The 19,315-nt window shown below is 35.4% G+C and overlaps 1 protein-coding gene across 1 annotated transcript; it reads left to right on the top strand.

Moving 5' to 3' along the window:
* The first annotated feature begins 12,653 nt into the window (after window positions 1-12,653).
* LOC131949572 (trypsin alpha-3) lies at window positions 12,654-19,315 on the top strand. The gene is made up of 9 exons (XM_059311417.1): window positions 12,654-12,784; window positions 13,664-13,715; window positions 14,580-14,712; window positions 15,226-15,332; window positions 15,883-15,990; window positions 16,874-17,031; window positions 17,632-17,774; window positions 18,186-18,240; window positions 19,060-19,315. Exons 1-9 carry the CDS (start codon window positions 12,748-12,750, stop codon window positions 19,161-19,163), a joined length of 897 nt encoding a protein of 298 aa, XP_059167400.1. The 5' UTR covers window positions 12,654-12,747; the 3' UTR covers window positions 19,164-19,315.

Here is a 19,315-nt window from a genome sequence, read left to right as displayed (position 1 = left end):
GAGATGGGACATGGGAGATGGGACATGGGAGATGGGACATGGGACATGGGACATGGGACATGGGAGATGGGAGATGGGAACTGGGACATGGGACACATGAGTGTGTTTGTATATGACTGTGTGTGTGTGTTTTTGTGTATGTGTGTATATATATATATGTGTTTGAGATGCGTGTTTGTGTGTTGTATGTGTGTAGGTCCTATATATGTGTGTATGAGATGTGTGTTGTTGTGTATGTGTGTGTTGTATGTGTGTGTTTGCAGGATAAAGTTGGCGTACCGTTAAAAAATGGAGACTTTTTTTTCTAACTATCCGAAACGGAATTAAACCGCTCTAAAGTTATTTCGTTTAGGAAATCAAAACCATTGTTTAAAACGCCACCGACTTCAATCAATTCAATAACATGTTTGTAATCGGATAAGGGCGAAGGATGATTTCACAAATCGAACTGATCGAAAGATCGATAATTTTTTTGTTGTTTGGGGATAGAACTGTGATTTGCCCGTCGGAAGAAGAAGTACATCAATAAAGACACAAAAACACACACATACACATACATACAGTAATGAATATACACACGTACAGACGTAAAGACAAACACAAACACATATATTCGCTAATGCGCACACAGACACACACAGGAAGCCTATATATATATATGTATAAATATATATATATATATATATATATATATATATATATATATATATATATATATATATATATATATATATATATATATATATATATATATATATATATATATATAACTATTTTCTATTCAAACACTATACAAATAAATCGATATCGCTTTATTTATTGTAATTCAAAAGCGCTTATTTTATATGAGCTTTCTTTGTGTGCGTACGGCGACGGACAATACATGTGCAAGTTTAGCCAGAGTTATCATATTGAAACAGCTGGTCCTACTATTGCGTGGGGAAGTTTCCTTTATAAATCGTCAAGCTAAGGGACACAAAAAAAAAAATCCGCTTGCGTTGGCGTAACAAAAACCAGCAACACAAAGGGGAGATAATGATTTATCTCCCCTGGATAAAAAAAAAATAACAATGTTGATCTTATACCGTCAGTGTTGCGCTGTTTCTTCTCTTTTTGTAACGCAAGATAGATTTACCACAAGCAAGGAGCTAACACTCGTTGGGGGTGGGGTTGGGGGGGGGGGGGGGGGGGTGGGGGGTTGCAGCAGAACGTAGTTAAGCAGTAAATTTAAGTGAGATTTGGATGCAACAAGAGCTATTACTTTACACAGCGACGGTCATTAAGAATTTTAACAAAAAATTGTGTTTTTAAAAGATGGACTTCGTCGTAATTCTCATAACAATTTTATAATTGTATTTCTACGTTTATCTGTTGAAGTATAATTTATATATATATATATATATATATATATATATATATAGGCTATATATACGTATATATATATATACACTAACATATATATATATATATATATATATATATATATATATATATATATATATATTTATATGTTGATACACTAACATATATATATATATATATATATACTTACACATATATGTATATTTATACTTACATATATATATAATATATATTAATGTATATATATATATATATATATATATATATATATATATATATATATTTATATATATATATATATATATATATATATATATATATATATACATATATATACTTACACATATATATATATATAAATTTATATATATATATATATATATATATATATATATATATATATATATATATATATATATATATATATATATATATATATATATATATATATATATATATATTTATATATATATACATATATATTTAAATATATATATAATATAATATTATAAAATATATTTGTAGCCTATATATATTTAACCTACATATATGGCCCATATATATATTTATTATATACATATCAGCGAGAGCAACACTTGAGTTAGTTATGTAAATGCGTGTAGACGACTGTACAATGAGAAAGATCAGGTGGCGATCTAATCTTTGATAGATAACAACATAACTTTCCCCAAACGTTAGACAAGTCCTTTAACTATGACTAATATGACTATTTTGGCTCGTGTAATTAAGCTTTCAAACACGCGGTGGCCGTTAAGTCAAAAGTATAGTTGATTGTTGTTGGGTGAAAATCCGAGTTTGGTCTACCTTTCCAAAGTCGCTCATTCTGATACAAGACAATGTCTGGTCGGGTTGGTTAAGCTCATGGTTGCTTAGCCGAACAGTCCAGAGTTCGAATCACCGGACAGGTGAGGCTAGACAGCCACTCATCTAGGGGAGACAACTCCAAATTCAAACAGCTGTCTTGTAGTTTGTTCTTGGTTGGGGAAAGGCTATGGAAGCACATCCAGAAAGAAAAGCGCTCTGAAATCGTAGAAAACGTGCAGTATTTCTAATAACATATTTTCCACGTAATACTTTATATAATACTTCCAACATAAAATTAAGAAGGAAGAAAAAAAGCAGATACAGCAATTACATTTGTTAGGCAACTAACTATCTAGTTTTGTTTCTAATTTTAAAGAGCGGGTTAAATGCTGATTCGTCTAATCTAGAAATAACTGTCAGATTAAGCTATCGAGCTTCATCCGTCCGAGGGTTCAAACTCGACACTTTTTCGATAAGAACTATGAGCTTTACCGACCTGACCACGCCTGACTTTACGTCCGACTTTTTAAGCTATTTTTCTCTACTTCGTCATCGATATCTGTAACGATTATATAATGTAAAGTAACTCTTCTACCTAATATATGTGCTACCCACAAACTGTGTAACTATTATATAATACGAGCTGACCCGCGCCGTAAGCATACACCGCTATTTAGTTATTTTATTTTCTACTTTTCAGTAATTCGTGATTTGTGAACTCCACACTACCCTCTGGGTGAACCACAGCTCCCCAGACTCGTGGGGGTGGTACCGATATGCCTAGAGAGGAGGGTAGGAACGGCTAAGCCCTTACATGGTGGTGTCTCGCATGGTCCCCACGTTGTGAATTTTATATATAGATAGATAAAAGTAACTCTCCTAAGTAATGAAAGTGCTGATAACAAAAGACCAAGGTAGAAATTTATGCCAATAGTATTGCGCCATCAAAGCTGAAACAACGTGCAGTAGTTGTAAACCTGTCACAATCGTTGCCATTTTTTGTCACTTTGTCGCAGTAAACTTAAGAGGCAGCCGTTATAATAATGACATATTTCCTTCTACATGCCATATCAAGTCCATGCTAATTTAAAAAAAAAAACTATTCCTTACATTCGTTAAAATTATAATCTGTTCAAAACACTGATTCAAATTATCATCTGTTTAAAACACGCATTCAAATGATCATGTATTCAAAACACTCATTAAAATTATCTATTCAAAATACTCAAATTATCATCTATTGAAAACACTCGTTCAAATATCATCTTTTGAAAACACTCATTCAAATTATCATCTATTTAAAACATTGATTCAAATTATCATCTATTAAAAAAACTCGTTAAAATTATCATCAATTCAAAAGACTCGTTCAAATTAATGTTAGAAAATGTGGAGTATAATAAAAGGAACATATTGCCATGGTTTCTTCAAGCTTCGCTCACTTGTTTCATTAACTTATAATTAATTATTTACACTAATTGGCTTTTTGAATAGATAGCCGCATAAGAGATTAGGCCAATGATTACAGATTGGAAAGTAGGATTTTAAAGTTAGCTTTCCATCAGATCGTGTTTGAGATAAGTGAATCCAGGTCAGTTTAAATGTGATTTTTCTACAGCTGTTGTAGTGTATCACTGCAGGTCATAAAATGTAACTTTTTTTTTGTTTTAAACAATTAGGTCATATACACTCAGAAAAGTTTTTTTTTTTTTTTAAATTTTGTTTGCTGTAAGTTAATTTGTGTTGCAATATTGGCTTAACTTACGAACCTCCGCCTCCCCTTCCCCACCACACCGCCCATCTTGAGCTTACACGAATATATATATATATATATATATATATATATATATATATATATATATATATATATATATATATATATATATAATATATATATATATATATATATATATATATATATATATATATATATATATATATATATATATATACATTGGCTTGTTTCACGCGTAACGACATGTTACCTTATGTCATTATAATTATCATCGTGTTTCCTTTTCTTTCCTTGTGGAGCATAGGGCCGCTTGTCAAAGCTTTCCAAAGTCTCCTGCTACTCTTTTCAGTGGTTAATTTTAATTCATTAAAACTATTAATTCATTATTCAACACGCGTTTTTCTTATCTTTGTTTCGTTTTTAATTATGATTTTTTTTGGTTCCCATCATCGTTAGTATGTCCTTATTGAAACCTCATTCGGGGGTTATTGTCTAGGAACTGGTGTTATGTCGCTGGTTTTATGTCTAAGGGGTTTATGTCCAGGGTTTATGTCGAGGGTTTATGTCCAGGGTTTATGTCCAGGGGTTCTCGTCCAGGGTTTATGTCCAGGGTTTATGTCCAGGGGTTCATGTCCAGGGGTTTATGTAAAGGGGTTTATGTCCAGGGTTTATGTCCAGGGTTTATGTCCAGGGTTTATGTCCAGGGTTGATGTCCAGGGGTTTATGTCCAGGGTTTATGTCCAGGGGTTTATATCGGGGGTTTAGGTCGGGGAGTTTATGTCCAGGGGTTTATGTCCAGGGGTTTATGTCCAGGGCTTATGTCCAGGGGTTTATGTCCAGGGGTTTATGTCCAGGGTTTATGTCCAGGGCTTATGTCCAGGGGTTTATGTCCAGGGGTTTATATCGGGGGTTTAGGTCGGGGAGTTTATGTCCAGGGGTTTATGTCCAGGGGTTTATGTCGGGGTTTAGGTCGGGGAGTTTATGTCCAGGAGTTTATATCCAGGGTTTATGTTCAGGTTTATGTCCAGGGTTTATGTCCAGGGGTTTTATGTCAAGAATGAAAAAAATGAATGACATAAAAAACGAAAATTCATTTTCATAATGTTTTAATGTAATATGATGTATAAATGTATATATTTTAGTTTTGTAGCTACTGCTGTGTCCTTGGCTTCAGTGCAGACGTTAGGGTCACTCATTGTCTGGAATCAAAGGTTTAGGGGCGACTTCTGACGTCATCATGTGGCTGGTGTTCTATAGGTTTTTAAATCTGCAATAAATTAACAGAAACATCATTGTGATATCATTTTCATTTTCATCGTCATCGTCATTGTCATCATCATCATCATCATAATCATCATCATCATCATCATCATCATCATCACCATCATCATCATCATCATCATCATCATCATCATCATCATCATCATCATCATCATCATCATCATCATCATCATCATCATCATCATCATCATCATCATCATCATTATCATCATCTTCATCATCATCATCATCATCACCATCACCATCAACATCATCATTATCGTCATTATCGTCGTCATCATCATCATCATCATCATTATCATCATCATCATCATCATCATCATCATCATTATCATCATCATCATCATCATCATTATCATCACCATCATCAACATCATTATCCTCATCATCATCATCATTATAATCATCATCATCGTCATCATCATTATCATCATTATCATCATTATCATCATTATCATCATCATCATAACCATCATCATCATCATCATCATTATTATTATCATCATCATCATCATCACCATCATCACCATCATCACCATTATGCCATTATCATCAAAATACGATTAAATTTACGTTCAATGTCTAGGAATCAATAACCCCCAATAACAACCTTGCATTAGCTCGTGTTTTTATAAGAGGTGGTTTGGTATTATTCGAACAGAGAAAGAACAACATTCGCAGTAGCCGAGGGGCGGTCGCCCACCAACCTATTACCTTGAACACCATGAGTGGGGTTGAAATATTTTTCCATATGTATAAAATAATATAAATTTTAAAGTATATATATATATATATATATATATATATATATATATATATATATATATATATATATATATATATAGGGATGTAAGCCCATTGGAGGGGTTATATCCCCAACCCCCCCCCCTTGCCTACGCCACTGCTTAGATTGTTGTGTGTTTGTATGTGAGTGTGTCTGTGACTACGTGTATGTGTGTGTGTCTGTGGGTTTCTGTGTGTATGTGTTTAACTGTGTGTGTCTATGTGTATATGTGTGTATGTTTGTGTGCGTGTGCGTGTGCGTGTGAATGTACGCGTGTCAGTACCTATTTGTGTATGTGTGTGTGCTCTTGTATGTATGTGTGTATATGCGTGTATTTTTGTGTCTATGTGTATGACTGTGAATGGGTCTATCTGTGTTGTGTGTGTATGTGTGTGTGTGTGCGTGCGTGTGTGTGTGTGTGTGTGTCGGCTTAAACCAGTAAGAAAGAATTTCGATCTGCAGCGGTTACGTATCTTTACAATCGATGACCGGATGACCGGTAAATCAATCACAACAATAACCGCCATGGTCTAATAAAAAAATGAATAAAAACAGAAACAGTTCGTGTGCCTGGTCGTGTCTGTCTACAAGTGTAGAGATAGCACACGAATGTTAATCCGGAAGGTCTCCGGTTCGGATCCAAGGCTCTGAGGGCTACCTGACTCCTCACGTTAGGAAAACAATGGCGACTGATGTAGTGTTGATCACACTGTCCCCAGGTTAAAACACATGAACTCTACTTCACCTGCCTCATGTTTAATTGGCACGCATATAGAAAGATGATAAAGTGTAGCCTGCGTTTAAACGACAAATAAAGTTGAAAAGTAGATTAAGATTACACATTGGTAGAATAATTCAAGCAATATGTCGAAATAGTTTAAAATGCATAAGCATAGATTAATTGCAACACGCTATTCATAAACTATAAATATGTATATAATAACTAAAAGTGAACATATAAATTAAATTTTTACCTAATTAATCTCACATTTAATTATTCTCTTCTTGCTTATTCTTGCTTATAATTAGTCAAAAAGTATCAGCAATCAGAATTGTATGTTCCACTCATCCATGCATCTACTTTCTCGAATCCTAATTAAAATGTCCGATAACATGTATGCTAGGTCAATGTCCATTATCTTGACCGCAGCGCAGATATCTAATTCCTCTTCGTTCTTACTTTCTTCTTCTTCTTCGTTCTTAGTCTTATTAAATGTCCCTAGTCTTGTCTGCTAATTAAATGTCCCTAGTCTTGTCTGCTAATTAAATGTCCCTAGTCTTGTCTGCTAATTAAATTATCCAGTCTAGTCTGCTAATTAAATGTCCCCAGTCTTGTCTGCTAATTAAATGTCCCCAGTCTTGTCTGCTAATTAAATGTCCCCAATCTAGTCTGCTAATTAAATGTCCCCAATCTAGTCTGCTAATTAAATGTCCCCAGTCTAGTCTGCTAATTAAATGTCCCAGTCTAGTCTGCTAATTAAATGTCCCCAGTCTTCTGCTAATTAAATGTCCCCAGTCTAGTCTGCTAATTAAATGTCCCCAGTCTTGTCTGCTAATTAAATGTCCCAGTCTAGTCTGCTAATTAAATGTCCCCAGTCTAGTCTGCTAATTAAATGTCCCCAGTCTAGTCTGCTAATTAAATGTCCCAGTCCTGTCTGCTAATTAAATGTCCCCAGTCTAGTCTGCTAATTAAATGTCCCCAGTCTAGTCTGCTAATTAATGCCCCTAGTCTAGTCTGCTAATTAAATGTCCCCAGTCTAGTCTGCTAATTAAATGTCCCAGTCCTGTCTGCTAATTAAATGTCCCCAGTCTAGTCTGCTAATTAAATGTCCCCAGTCTAGTCTGCTAATTAAATGCCCCTAGTCTAGTCTGCTAATTAAATGTCCACAGTCTTCTGCTAATTAAATGTCCCCAGTCTAGTCTGCTAATTAAATGTCCCCAGTCTTGTCTGCTAATTAAATGTCCCCAGTCTAGTCTGCTAATTAAATGTCCCCAGTGTAGTCTGCTAATTAAATGTCCCTAGTCTAGTCTGCTAATTAAATGTCCCCAGTCTAGTCTGCTAATTAAATGTCCCCAGTCTAGTCTGCTAATTAAATGTCCCTAGTCTTGTATGCTAATTAAATGCCCCTAGTCTAGTCTGCTAATTAAATGTCCCCAGTCTATTCTGCTAATTAAATGTCCCCAGTCTATTCTGCTAATTAAATGTCCCCAGTCTAGTCTGCTAATTAAATGTCCCCAGTCTAGTCTGCTAATTAAATGTCCACAGTCTAGTCTGCTAATTAAATGTCACCAGTCTAGTCTGCTAATTAAATGTCACCAGTCTAGTTTGCTAATTAAATGTCCCAGTCTAGTTTGCTAATTAAATGTCCCTAGTCTTGTCTGCTAATTAAATGTCACCAGTCTAGTCTGCTAATTAAATGTCCCCAGTCTAGTTTGCTAATTAAATGTCCCTAGTTCTGTTTGCTAATTAAATGTCACCAGTCTAGTCTGCTAATTAAATGTCACCAGTCTAGTCTGCTAATTAAATGTCCCCAGTCTAGTTTGCTAATTAAATGTCCCTAGTTCTGTTTGCTAATTAAATGTCCCCAGTCTAGTTTGCTAATTAAATGTCCCCAGTCTTCTGCTAATTAAATGTCCCCAGTCTAGTCTGCTAATTAAATGTCCCCAGTCTAGTCTGCTAATTAAATGTCCCCAGTCTAGTCTGCTAATTAAATGTCCCCAGTGTAGTCTGCTAATTAAATGTCCCTAGTCTAGTCTGCTAATTAAATGTCCCCAGTCTAGTCTGCTAATTAAATGTCCCCAGTCTAGTCTGCTAATTAAATGTCCCTAGTCTTGTATGCTAATTAAATGCCCCTAGTCTAGTCTGCTAATTAAATGTCCCCAGTCTAGTCTGCTAATTAAATGTCCCCAATCTAGTCTGCTAATTAAATGTCCCCAGTCTAGTCTGCTAATTAAATGTCCCAGTCTAGTCTGCTAATTAAATGTCCCCAGTCTTCTGCTAATTAAATGTCCCCAGTCTAGTCTGCTAATTAAATGTCCCCAGTCTTGTCTGCTAATTAAATGTCCCAGTCTAGTCTGCTAATTAAATGTCCCCAGTCTAGTCTGCTAATTAAATGTCTCAAGTCTAGTCTGCTAATTAAATGTCCCAGTCCTGTCTGCTAATTAAATGTCCCCAGTCTAGTCTGCTAATTAAATGTCCCCAGTCTAGTCTGCTAATTAAATGCCCCTAGTCTAGTCTGCTAATTAAATGTCCACAGTCTTCTGCTAATTAAATGTACCCAGTCTTGTCTGCTAATTAAATGTCCCCAGTCTAGTCTGCTAATTAAATGTCCCCAGTCTAGTCTGCTAATTAAATGTCCCTAGTCTAGTCTGCTAATTAAATGTCCCCAGTCTAGTCTGCTAATTAAATGTCCCCAGTCTAGTCTGCTAATTAAATGTCCCTAGTCTTGTATGCTAATTAAATGCCCCTAGTCTAGTCTGCTAATTAAATGTCCCCAGTCTATTCTGCTAATTAAATGTCCCCAGTCTAGTCTGCTAATTAAATGTCCCCTGTCTAGTCTGCTAATTAAATGTCCCCAGTCTAGTCTGCTAATTAAATGTCCCCAGTCTAGTCTACTAATTAAATGTCCCCAGTCTAGTCTGCTAATTAAATGTCCCTAGTCTTGTATGCTAATTAAATGCCCCTAGTCTAGTCTGCTAATTAAATGTCCCCAGTCTATTCTGCTAATTAAATGTCCCCAGTCTAGTCTGCTAATTAAATGTCCCCAGTCTAGTCTGCTAATTAAATGTCCACAGTCTAGTCTGCTAATTAAATGTCACCAGTCTAGTCTGCTAATTAAATGTCCCCAGTCTAGTCTGCTAATTAAATGTCTCCAGTCTAGTCTGCTAATTAAATGTCCCTAGTCTAGTCTGCTAATTAAATGTCCCCAGTCTAGTCTGCTAATTAAATGTCCCCAGTCTATTCTGCTAATTAAATGTCCCCAGTCTAGTCTGCTAATTAAATGTCCCCAGTCTAGTCTGCTAATTAAATGTCCACAGTCTAGTCTGCTAATTAAATGTCACCAGTCTAGTCTGCTAATTAAATGTCCCCAGTCTAGTCTGCTAATTAAATGTCTCCAGTCTAGTCTGCTAATTAAATGTCCCTAGTCTAGTCTGCTAATTAAATGTCCCCAGTCTAGTCTGCTAATTAAATGTCCCCAGTCTAGTCTGCTAATTAAATGTCCCCAGTCTAGTCTGCTAATTAAATGTCCCTAGTTCTGTTTGCTAATTAAATGTCACCAGTCTAGTCTGCTAATTAAATGTCACCAGTCTAGTCTGCTAATTAAATGTCCCCAGTCTAGTCTGCTAATTAAATGTCCCCAGTCTAGTCTGCTAATTAAATGCCCCTAGTCTAGTCTGCTAATTAAATGTCCACAGTCTTCTGCTAATTAAATGTACCCAGTCTTGTCTGCTAATTAAATGTCCCCATTCTAGTCTGCTAATTAAATGTCCCCAGTCTAGTCTGCTAATTAAATGTCCCTAGTCTAGTCTGCTAATTAAATGTCCCCAGTCTAGTCTGCTAATTAAATGTCCCCAGTCTAGTCTGCTAATTAAATGTCCCTAGTCTTGTATGCTAATTAAATGCCCCTAGTCTAGTCTGCTAATTAAATGTCCCCAGTCTATTCTGCTAATTAAATGTCCCCAGTCTAGTCTGCTAATTAAATGTCCCCTGTCTAGTCTGCTAATTAAATGTCCCCAGTCTAGTCTGCTAATTAAATGTCCCCAGTCTAGTCTACTAATTAAATGTCCCCAGTCTAGTCTACTAATTAAATGTCCCCAGTCTAGTCTGCTAATTAAATGTCCCTAGTCTTGTATGCTAATTAAATGCCCCTAGTCTAGTCTGCTAATTAAATGTCCCCAGTCTATTCTGCTAATTAAATGTCCCCAGTCTAGTCTGCTAATTAAATGTCCCCAGTCTAGTCTGCTAATTAAATGTCCACAGTCTAGTCTGCTAATTAAATGTCACCAGTCTAGTCTGCTAATTAAATGTCCCCAGTCTAGTCTGCTAATTAAATGTCTCCAGTCTAGTCTGCTAATTAAATGTCCCTAGTCTAGTCTGCTAATTAAATGTCCCCAGTCTAGTCTGCTAATTAAATGTCCCCAGTCTAGTCTGCTAATTAAATGTCCCCAGTCTAGTCTGCTAATTAAATGTCCCTAGTTCTGTTTGCTAATTAAATGTCACCAGTCTAGTCTGCTAATTAAATGTCACCAGTCTAGTCTGCTAATTAAATGTCCCCAGTCTAGTTTGCTAATTAAATGTCCCCAGTCTAGTCTGCTAATTAAATGTCCCCAGTCTAGTTTGCTAATTAAATGTCCCTAGTTCTGTTTGCTAATTAAATGTCCCCAGTCTAGTCTGCTAATTAAATGTCACCAGTCTAGTCTGCTAATTAAATGTCCCCAGTCTAGTTTGCTAATTAAATGTCCCTAGTTCTGTTTGCTAATTAAATGTCCCTAGTCTAGTCTGCTAATTAAATGTCACCAGTCTAGTCTGCTAATTAAATGTCCCCAGTCTAGTCTGCTAATTAAATGTCACCAGTCTAGTCTGCTAATTAAATGTCCCCAGTCTAGTCTGCTAATTAAATGTCCCTAGTTCTGTTTGCTAATTAAATGTCCCCAGTCTAGTCTGCTAATTAAATGTCCCTAGTCTTCTGCTAATTAAATGTCCCTAGTTCTGTCTGCTAATTAAATGTCCCTAGTTCTGTTTGCTAATTAAATGTCCCTAGTTCTGTCTGCTAATTAAATGTCCCCAGTCTAGTCTGCTAATTAAATGTCCCTAGTTCTGTTTGCTAATTAAATGTCCCCAGTCTAGTCTGCTAATTGAATGTCCCCAGTCTTCTGCTAATTAAATGTCCCCAGTTTTGTGTGCTGGTCAAATGTCCACACCCCCGTCCGCCAATTAAAAGTCTATTCCACGTGTGAACAGTAAATGTCCAGTTTCAAGTATGTTCAATAAATATTCAGTAAATGTCCAGTTTCAAATATGTTCAATAAAAATTCAGTAAATGTCCAGTTTCAAGTATGTTCAATAAATATTCAGTAACTTATTTATTCCCTAAAAGTTTATCAAACGCTATGAACTAGCAAATCATATACTCAGTAAATGTCTAGTGCTATATCTTTGTAGTATATTTCCTGCAACCTATATGTTCAGTCAATGTCCAGTATATGTAGCCTATATGATAACTAAATGTCCACTATTCTGTCTGTTCAGTAAATATCCAGTATCCTACATGCTCAATTTAGGTAGATTATCCAATGTGTTTGCGAAAAACAAAAATATTTCCTGTTTGGTAACTAGACGTCCATTATCTTCAGCAGTAATAAAAATTAATCTCATCTGTCGCTTCTTGTGAAAAACTTCCTCCATACTTAGCACATTAACACCACCAAAACTAAGGTATTAAATTATCACATTTTTTTTTCACACAACATAATTGTAATACCTTTTTCTTTAAACATAAACATTCCTTCATATAAATCAATACTTAATTAGTACTATTATATTTTTTTAAACAAATTTGTCAAAATTAAAATCCATAAAAATTGCAACTGTTAGTTCACACATAGATAGTAAACTATACCTCATGAACAAAAGATTAACACTTTTTTTTAATTGCGAAATTCGACCATAGTTGGTGGACAAAAAACGGAGCTATATAAGTAGCTTGTGAGCCTGGGTCTAAGTGTGTCTTCTTAGAGGTACTCCCTGAGGCACGTCAAGATGAAGATCATTTTAGCTTTGGTCGTTCTTGCCTTGGGTAAGCCCAGCGCTTTTGTTAATTAGTGTAATTAATAAGCCAAGGTGGATTTTGAAACATGGAAACTTAAATATTAGGATACTCAAGTTTTGAAACAATGTTAAAAATATGTGTTAGTTTATAATTTAAACCAAGATAATTTTTAACAATTAAATCTGAAATATTCTAAAGTTTTAAAACAATGTTTGATAAATTAATTTAGCTTATAATTAAAACCCAAGATAAATTTTAAAAATTAAAACTAAAATATACTAAAGTGTTATAACAACTTTTGATAAATTCATTTAGCTTACAATTAAAACCCAAGATAAATTTAAAAAAAATTAAAACTGAAATATACCAAAGTTTTAAAACAATGTTTGATTAATTTATTTAAAACTTACGATAAATTATCAAAAAGTAGGATGTTACTTGAACAGAAGGATACCAAAGCTTTAAAACAATTTTAATCAATTTAACAAACCTTTACAGAACATTAACTCATCAATGATACAGAGATTGTTTTCCTAATACGTGATCAATATAATACTTAGGAATGTTAGCTGTTCAACTGATGTTATGTACCCAATAAAGCTGGGTAAACTCAAGGGGCCGTTCCTTTTAGAAAAGCCTTACGAAAGCTCTGATATTTTTCAATAAAATACGCTCATATGAACAGAACTGCAACCATATTGTTTACTCGGGTGAACTTCACACCAAAACAACGTGTACAAATGTAAATAATGGGTCCGGTATTAATAATTTTGTAAAAAATTATACACTATAGTATCAAAAATTAGATTTAATATTTTTTTTTTAAATATAACAATCAGATAAGAAAACGTTCCAAGGGAAACTACTTTGATTAGAGATAATCTTAATGATTTCTCTCCCTTTCAGCTGAGGCAAGGCCGTCAGTCCGCCAAGCCACTGAAATCTTCACCAGAGTCAAGTAAGTTGATTTTTTACTTTTTTTTTTAACCCTTTACTTTCTTTTTATAATATTTTCCACTGTATTGTACATCTTAAGTTTTAAAAAGTTTTTTTTATGATTTAAAAAATTAAAAAATTCTTTCTTTTTATATATTTAAAAGAAAATTCCAACTGTATAATGCATTTAGTTATAAACTTCCTTTTAAACTTACAAATTAGTTAGACTTTGGATTGATCCGTAGTACACTGTATCAAGTGCCTTGATTAGTTGTAAACAGCTTAAGATAATAAATAAAGAAGACAATCCTAAAACAAAACAAGCTTTCCGTATCTTTAGTAAAGTTGATCTGTTGTTTTGTTAAAAAATTAGAAGGCTTAGTTAGTAATTATATTATTAATTTATAACTGACACTGGTTTTTAAATTCAATCAATATGCATATATCAAAGACACCCAGTGTAGGTGTAAAACTTACGTTGGCTGTAAATGTAATTAGAGTAAGAGCACTTAAAAATAATAGGCTAAAATGATATATACGATTATTGTTAGATTAAGGTTAATGTTTAAAATAAGATCATGGTTAATTGTTAGATTGTGTGTGCGTGTGTGCTTAAGTAAGGATACGAGTTAAGTTCTTGGTATTGCGTAGTGTGGTGATATCGTATAAATAAATAAGAGATTTGCCTGTTTGTTTAACACAGCCGTTAATTTTAACACCCTTGTCTAGCAAAACATTGTAACTTTCCGCTGTTACTTTTAAAACACTTCTCTAATAAAACATTATAACTTTTAGCCGACAAGTTTAACATATTTGTCTACCCATTATTGTAACTTCCAGTCGTTATATTTGACACAATTGTCTAGCAAACTTTTATAACTTTCAGTCGTTATGAGAAGATTGACGCAGCCGGATGTGGTCAACGCCCTCTGGTTTCCGGAAACGGAGTGTCTGAGCTTTCATTGGTCAACAAGATCGTCGGTGGTCAAGAAGCTGTTCCATACTCCTGGCCAGCTATCGTAAGTCAAAGACAATGTTTTTTATTTAAACATTATCTAAATGCACTATTATGTAACTATATTAGCACCGGGCGCATGCTTATTAAATCTTAGAAAGGGTATTCAGTTTCGAAAAATAATTAAGCTATCGATTTTGGAAGTAGGCTAATTGGCTACCCGTGCTTTTTATATAAAAGTAGGGGTCTATACTAAATCGGTACATATATAATCATTCTTAGATCCTATTTACATTAAAAATTAGCCCCAAAAGCAAATTCCTTTTATGTACATGAGATACCGACCAGTAGTTTTCTTTGCAGTTATCTATAAAGTAAAACAGCATTTTCTTTTTAAATCGTATTACTTTATATTCTAAGAATAAAAATAAAAGCTTGTTATATATTTTATTTTTATTCAAGTGCATGCGTACACGATTTTTATTGTAAAACTCTTTATTATTTGTTTTAAATTTTATTGTTATGAAATTCCCACAATACGTCATGCTAATAATGTATAAAAATCCACCCCCCACAGTGCAGTTTGAGATCCTCCACCTCACCAAACTCCCACATGTGTGGAGCTAACTTGGTCAAGAACTTGGCCGGTCAATATTTCTTGATCACAGCCGCTCACTGCACCACGTAAGTCCTGTTTTTGTTTTGATGTGTGTCTGTGTGTGCGTGTGTAGATCTATATATGTTTATTACCACAAAACAGTGCCAAATTGCGTGTTATAGTAGACGGATAAAGTAGAGTTCGCGTATTTCTCTGTAGATCTGCCTTTGAACTCGTCGTAAAGGAATCTATATTCAACATAGCTTTCAAACCAACAGAAATAATGCAATTTTAACTAAAATAAGGCAATTTTAAAAACTATGTTCACGTATATTGAAGATGATGCCTATAGAGATATTCTTTGCATTTGGGCTACAGTCGTGTATCCCAGTACCTATGTGAACATGTATAGAACTATTCTAAACATTATGGTTTAAAATCGTGAATTCTTGTACCAGTCTATGTGATCATGTGTAGAAATATTCCTTACATTCTGGTTTAAAATCGTGAATTCTTGTACCTGTCTATGAGATCATGTGTAGAAATATTCCAAACATTCTGGTTTACAATAGTGAATTCTTGTACCTGTCTATGTGATCATGTGTAGAATTATCCCAATGTTTTTTGATTCCCCAGCAACCGTCAAGCCTCCAGGTACGTTGCCCACTGTGGTATCTACGACAGAGCTGCCACCACTCAACCACACAGAGTCATCATCTACTTCTCTGAACTCAATGTACACAGGTGAGTTGGGCACAGGTGTGTTGTCACAGGTGTGTTGGGTACAGGTGTGTTGGGCACAGGTGTGTTGGGCACAGGTGTGTTGGGCACAGGTGTGTTGGGAAAAGGTGGGTTGGGCACAGGCGTGTTGGGAAAAGGTGGGTTGGGCACAGTTGTGTTGGGCACAGGTGTCACAGGTGAAGTGGCCACAGTTGTGTTGGGCACAGGTGTCACAGGTGAAGTGGCCACAGTTGTGTTGGGCACAGGTGTCACAGGTGAAGTGGCCACAGTTGTGTTGGGCACAGGTGTCACAGGTGAAGTGGCCACAAGTGTGTTGTTATAGGTGTGTTGGGCACAGGTGTGATGGTCACATGTGTGTTGGGCACAGTTGTGTTGTGCACAGGTGTCACATGTGAAGTGGCCACAGGTGTGTTGTTATAGGTGTGTTGGGCACAGGTGTTTTATTTTGAATACTGCTCACGCGTGTGTTAAAAGTTTCATCATTGTAAAGTAAAAACAGCCGTCAGTGTATGAACGTATCATTCAATCCTTCCTCTACCAATCTTCCAGCCAATACAACGACTAAAGGTAAATGTATGAACATATCATTCAATCCTTCCTCTACCTGTATCTTCCAGCCAATACAACGACTAAAGGTAAATGTATGAACATATCATTCAATCCTTCCTCTACCTGTATCTTCCAGCCAATACAACGACTAAAGGTAAATGTAAGAACATATTTAATCCTTCCTCTACCTGTATCTTCCAGCCAATACAACGACTAAAGGTAAATGTATGAACATATCATTCAATCCTTCCTCTACCTGTATCTTCCAGCCAATACAACGACTAAAGGTAAATGTATGAACGTATCATTCAATCCTTCCTCTACCTGTATCTCCCAGCCAATACAACGACTGGACCTTGGACTACGACATCTCCATCTTCCGTGTCTCCACCGCCCTCCCCACCAACTCCTACATCTCCGCCGTCTGTCTACCCAACGAGGGCTGGAACGAGGGCGAAAAAGCCATCGTCGCTGGATGGGGAACTCTTACCGCTGGTGAGTGTACGATTACCCCGTACTGAAGGAAACGGAAATGCCAAAATTTTAAAATAGCCCGTACTGCCTAAAATAAATGCCAAAATTTTAAAATAGCCCGCACTGACTAAACCAAAATGCGTATTTTTAAATAACCTATACTGTCAAAATCAGTAATATAGTGGGGGAAATTACAATTTACAGTTCTTATATTTTAATTTTATAAATTTCAAACCATATCTACTTATCAATAAATAGACAAAACAAATATCACCTCTGCTGATTGATTTCGAATTTTGCCATTTTGTTTTAAATTTTTAATTATCATAATTATTGTTAAAATTTCGTTATTTTATCCTCCTCGTTTAGTTGAACGCTTTCAGTAGGATTTTATTGAAATTTTTACATTTTTGTGCTTGAAATTTTGAGCATGTTTTACGTTTTGTACTTGACTTGTGTGTAACTTACCATTCTATTAAGAAATTTTGAGTATGTTTTACGTTTTGTACTTGACTTGTGTGTAACTTACCATTCTATTGAGAATTTTGAGTATGTTTTACGTTTTTTGTGTGCAAGTAACTTGAAAGCTAAACTAAACAAACTACTTTTTGCGATCTTCAGGTGGAACCTCACCCTACAGACTCCACCAAGTCTCCAAGCCAATCAAATCCAGACAAACCTGCATCGACAGGTACGGTGCTGGCTCCATCACCTTGAGGATGTTGTGTGCTGGTTTACCTGAGGGAGGTGTCGACTCATGCCAGGTACGTACTCACTCTCAACTTAACCAGTAGCCGTTAATTTAACCAGTTTTTTGTAAGTCTAACTTTTTAGTGTCTACATAAAGATTCGTGGTTATAAAGGAGCGGTTAACTTAGCCGTTAATTTAACCAGTAAAAGTCTAACTTTTCCCTGTCTACCTAACGATTAGTTGTTAAAAAAGGAGCGGTTAACTAAGCGATTAATTTAACCAATTTTAAATTTTTAGTGTCTATATAACGATTAGGTTGTTAAAAAGGAGCAGTTAACTTAGCCACTTATTGTTAGTTAGCCAGTAACTGTAGTCTTAATTTGTAGTTGAGAATCTGAAGTTTTATGCTAGGCTTTAGCTGAGCCCATGTAAGCCCACAAGCCTGTTCTCAAAGTTTGACCATTTTTAATTGTTCTATCCCCAGGGTGACAGTGGCGGCCCACTCTACACCTACAGAGAGAACAGGTGGACACTCACAGGTAAAAACATCACTCTTCTTCCCCTCCCCCCACCCACCACCATCTCTATAATATGCCATAATGCTAGAATCACTTACTGTTTAGTTCACTACACTTCTTAACTAGTCTGCCGAGAAAGAATAGATACATCTCCTTATAGTTTATACCACGTCTAAATTCAAATCGTGTGTTGCTTTGATTCGACTTAATAATTTAAAAAAAAAAACATATAAATTCTAATGATTGTTCCAAAAATCTATTACAGCAGATATTTTTTTCTTAAGTTAAAAACAAAAACAAAGTTTCTTCTTTGTTTTTGTTTCTTTCTAATCTATTTTAAAAACACATAAACACACACATTCACACACACACTCACACACTCACACACACACTCACATTTACACACACACTCACACTTACACACACATGTAAAACTGATAGTTCGCCCCAGGCGCCGGAGTTGATGGCTACGCCTCTGTATCTAGTCACTACATTTATAACCGACGTTGAACATTAATCATTCAGTGGTTACATCAACTCACATGTCTATCCTATATTTATATCTTTTATATATTTCTAGGACATTTTTTTTTCTCTTTTTTGTTTGTATGTTGTTGTTTTTTTTTCGGTATCACCATCCTCATACACTCCACCACCCCCATCCCTCATCTTCATCACCTTAACCGGCGACTGGGGCCGGCTAACCCCATTGTAATAGTCCCTATTTTAAAAACGCAAATCCAATTTCCCCAGGTACCGTAAGCTAGGTAAATAACATTTATTATTTGAAAACAGCTCCAAAACAGCTCCTAAACAGCTCCTTGTATATTTTTTCCCTAGGTATCGTAAGCTGGGGCTACGGCTGCGCTGAAGCCGGCAGACCAGGTGTCTACACTGACGTCATTGAGCTCAAGAACTGGCTGGCTCCACTCCTCAACGGTTAAGTCAAAGACTTCCAGGAGAGCGATACTTCTCAGGATAGATTAAGCCCTACTATCGCAAGCTTAACTAATACTTAATTTTCCATCAGCTTTGCTACGCCGTTTTACTGTATACGTTATATCGAATAAAAATCAAATATTAAAGCTAAATATAA

The sequence above is a fragment of the Physella acuta genome, unplaced genomic scaffold (genome assembly GCF_028476545.2).
Source record: "Physella acuta isolate Inbredline_101_S28 unplaced genomic scaffold, ASM2847654v3 ptg000701l, whole genome shotgun sequence".
Classification (NCBI taxonomy): domain Eukaryota; kingdom Metazoa; phylum Mollusca; class Gastropoda; family Physidae; genus Physella; species Physella acuta.
Note: the sequence above shows the minus strand (reverse complement) of the source record. Positions and strands in the feature narration are given on the sequence as shown.